Below are 3,186 nucleotides of genomic sequence, written 5' to 3' on the forward strand. Positions count from 1 at the left end.
AAGAGCGTGGCATGCTCCATGCCTTCCTTGGCTTGTCCGCCTCTGCACGGCTGCAGAAGTTGGGATTCCTGCTCTCCTATCAGTCGTCAGCTCTGGAGAAAAGGGGTTTGTTGTGGCTGAGCAGAGGTGAGGCTGTGTGTCCAGTTACCAAGTTTTGTAAACCTTTAGTGTTTTGCCTAAATATTTTGATTTTCCTGCTTCCCACGCCCTGAGTCTTTTGAGTTTTTGTGGACTAGGGCTGTGGCTGCTAAGTGAACACAGGAGTTCAGGGGTGCTGGTGTAGAGGATGATGGTGTATCCCAGCTCCTCAGCTCAGCTTCTCTTCAGAGGTCAGGCACTGGGTGCAGCAGCTGCTCCTTGGCACTTGGTAGCTCCTGCCTGGGTGGAGGAAGGTGTTCCCTTGGGCTGCCGAGTCCTAGGTTCATGTTGGCACCTTTTCTTTCCTTTTCATCTCTCCTTTTTATGGCTTTTGCTTCCAGCATCTGTGTTGGATTCTGGCCATTCAGAAGGCTGTCGCTGTGGTTCCCACAACAGGCATTTGAGGGACCTGAAATGAGCCATAGGGACTAATGGGTCTTTAATTTCCCTTGTCCTTTCTTGTGAAGGACTTTGGCTTGTGTTAAGCTGCATGTGAATGAGATCGAGATCATGTTTTAAAACACTCAGTGGAGAAAGCAGGAGCATCTGATCTGCTACCTACCAGTGTGATGGCTCCAAATGCAAGACCACTTAGTGTCCCAGTGGCTAAGCCAGTGTTCTGGCAGTCACAGCAGTTCTGTCTTAATAATTTTTAGTGTCTTGTCAGAGAAAATCTCTTTTTAAAATGCAAATGGGAGAAGGCTTCTCAGAGAGGGAAAGGTCTCGTTATCAGAAAGAGCTGCCTTCAGAGAAGCTGATGCCTGGGCAATGCAGTGATACTTCACAAACCTCAACAGTCTAAATGGTTTCCAGAGTTTGTGTGCTACCCAGGAAACGTGTCCTCTCAAGTGTGTGCTTTTGCTGTTACAGGCATCCCTCACTCCAGTGAAGGCTGGAGGGGAACTGGAGGAAAAACCAAAGCCAAAGGATCGAATTGCATCTTGTCTTTTGGAGAACTGGAACAAAGGAGAAGGCCTGGGTTATGAGGGAATCGGCTTGGGCATTGGGTTACGAGGGGCCATCCGGCTGCCATCCTTCAAGGTAAAAACAAAGATCTATCTTCATTATGCTGACGTTCCCTAAAGGAGCATTAGGACAGAGCTCTCTAGGTTTGTGCCCAAAGCCCTGCAGGCTGTTAGCCCTGCTCTGTTCACTTAGGGGGTCACTTCTGACCAGTGCACTGTAAGAACAAGGATCCCCCGTTTCCCAGCCTTAGCTTTTCATCTACTGCTTGTGTGAATTGTCGGGAAGGGACCTCCCTGCTCTGCAAGGTAAATGGGACGTTGCCTGGGTTTAAGACACAGCGTTTCTGCACGGTTGTAAAAATATGCTGATGCCTGTAGAGCTTTACACAGTTCTTTGCTTAGAAGGTCTTGCAGTTTGGCAACTGAAAGTTGGTTAAAAGTGCTCTCTGCCTCATGAGAGTTTACAGAATCAGACTTGCAAGCATAGGGTCTCCTAAAGATCGTTTGCATAAAAAATGAATCTTAAAAAAAGTGTGGGGTAGGGGAGGGTAGAGGGCTTCCCTGAAATTAGGATGTGAATGCACAGAAGGTGCAAGTAAAGGTTTGGGATGAGAGAGTCTGCAGTCTGCCTTTAAAGTTGTTTTGAGGTTCTTTAGAATGTCATAGGCTCAGCCTCTCTTTCTGTTCTGCTGCTTCTCAAGACATGTGGATTTGTCAAGATTTTCTCTGTCATCTTCAGAGTTCCTGGTGGTGACAGCGCTGTGCTGGTACCCAGAGTGTTTTGATGCAAATTGCAGGAGTAGAGTTTCATTCACAGGAAAATTCTGTTTGTGAGCAAATAAAGGGATCAAGAGCTGGGGAGGTGCCCCTTGGCTATGGGTGTAAGTCACCAGAAGCAGCAATTTGCTTGAGAAGTTGATTTCTGGTGTTTCTAAACTCTTAGAAATGCTAATTGTGCCTTTTGTTCAGGTGAAAAGAAAGGAGCCACCTGAAGCTGCCTCAGCGGGAGATCAGAAGAGAATCCGGCCTTCTACTTCTGTCGATGATGAAGATGAAGGTTTGCAAAGCACATTTGTTAGCAACACAAGAGCAGATGCAAACCACGTGCAAGCTGAAGTCTTTCAACTTCACAGCAGTGTGCTCACTTACAGTTAGATACAGAGACAAGGACCTGAGCCAAAACCCTGCTTCTCACAAACCCCATCAGCTGGGAGATCCTCTGGATTCAGCTCTCTTAAATTCACTAGGGGGAAACTTAAGACCCACGCTTTATGAATAACTGATAACCTGTTTTAGTTCTGCTCATGCAGAGCTGGTCACCCAGTAGAGGGAGCTCAGATGAGTTCATGGACTGTTCCAGGGGTGTGCTTGCAGCTCCGGGTGCCTTGTGGGAGCAAGCACCTAAGAGACAGTTTGCCCTGCACTTGATGTGTGGTTGTTAATTGCCAGAAAAATTTATTTGAAAATATTTTAACATTTTTTCCCGGAGCAGAGATAAGACAGTTTTGAATACCCTTTGTTTTGCATAACAAAGAGGATTCAGGTTAGGTGTATCAGAAAGCTGATTCAGACTAACAACTGATTTTGAAGCCAAAGTACAGAAGCAGGGTTTTGTAAAGCACTTAAATAAAACAAAAAGACATTTAATTTAGCTTGCCTGTTCTGACCTCGGTTGTGCCGTGTCTCCTAGCTGCTCTGCCAATACTTGTCAGCTTTGGCCACTCGTGTTTTACCATCTTTGGCATCTCAGCACCCTGCACCCGGTCTCCCCCTCACTTGTACTGTGAAATTAGTGAGCCCCTGTAAGCCTGGGAACTCACACACCCCATGGACATACTCCTGACTTTGACCTAACTTGGAAAGAGTTTCCATTACATACTCAATTCTTTCCCTCCCTTGCAAGGTATGTGATGACCATTTCTTTTTTGTTTTTGCTCATCAGAATCAGAGAGGGATAGGGATGCTTCTGACACAACATCTGACCTGTCCAAGAAGGATGCGGAAGCAGTGGGGCTGAGGAGGCGACCAGCAAGGCCGCTGGAGCTTGACAGCGAGGGAGAAGAGGGAGATGAGACATCAGGGA

The 3,186-nt window shown here is 46.9% G+C and overlaps 1 protein-coding gene across 1 annotated transcript in view; it reads left to right on the top strand.

Moving 5' to 3' along the window:
- The window catches only part of SETD1B (SET domain containing 1B), a gene marked incomplete at its 5' end in the record, with an annotated part of 47,362 nt that overhangs the window by 33,886 nt on the left and 10,290 nt on the right, over positions 1-3,186 (top strand). The window contains 3 exons of the mRNA XM_010143714.1: positions 1,009-1,179; positions 2,073-2,160; positions 3,046-3,184. Coding sequence (XP_010142016.1) covers positions 1,009-1,179; positions 2,073-2,160; positions 3,046-3,184 — 398 coding nt within the window. The remainder of the gene's footprint in view (positions 1-1,008; positions 1,180-2,072; positions 2,161-3,045; positions 3,185-3,186) is intronic.

The sequence above is a fragment of the Buceros rhinoceros genome, unplaced genomic scaffold (genome assembly GCF_000710305.1).
Source record: "Buceros rhinoceros silvestris isolate BGI_N320 unplaced genomic scaffold, ASM71030v1 scaffold16219, whole genome shotgun sequence".
Classification (NCBI taxonomy): Eukaryota; Metazoa; Chordata; class Aves; order Bucerotiformes; family Bucerotidae; genus Buceros; species Buceros rhinoceros.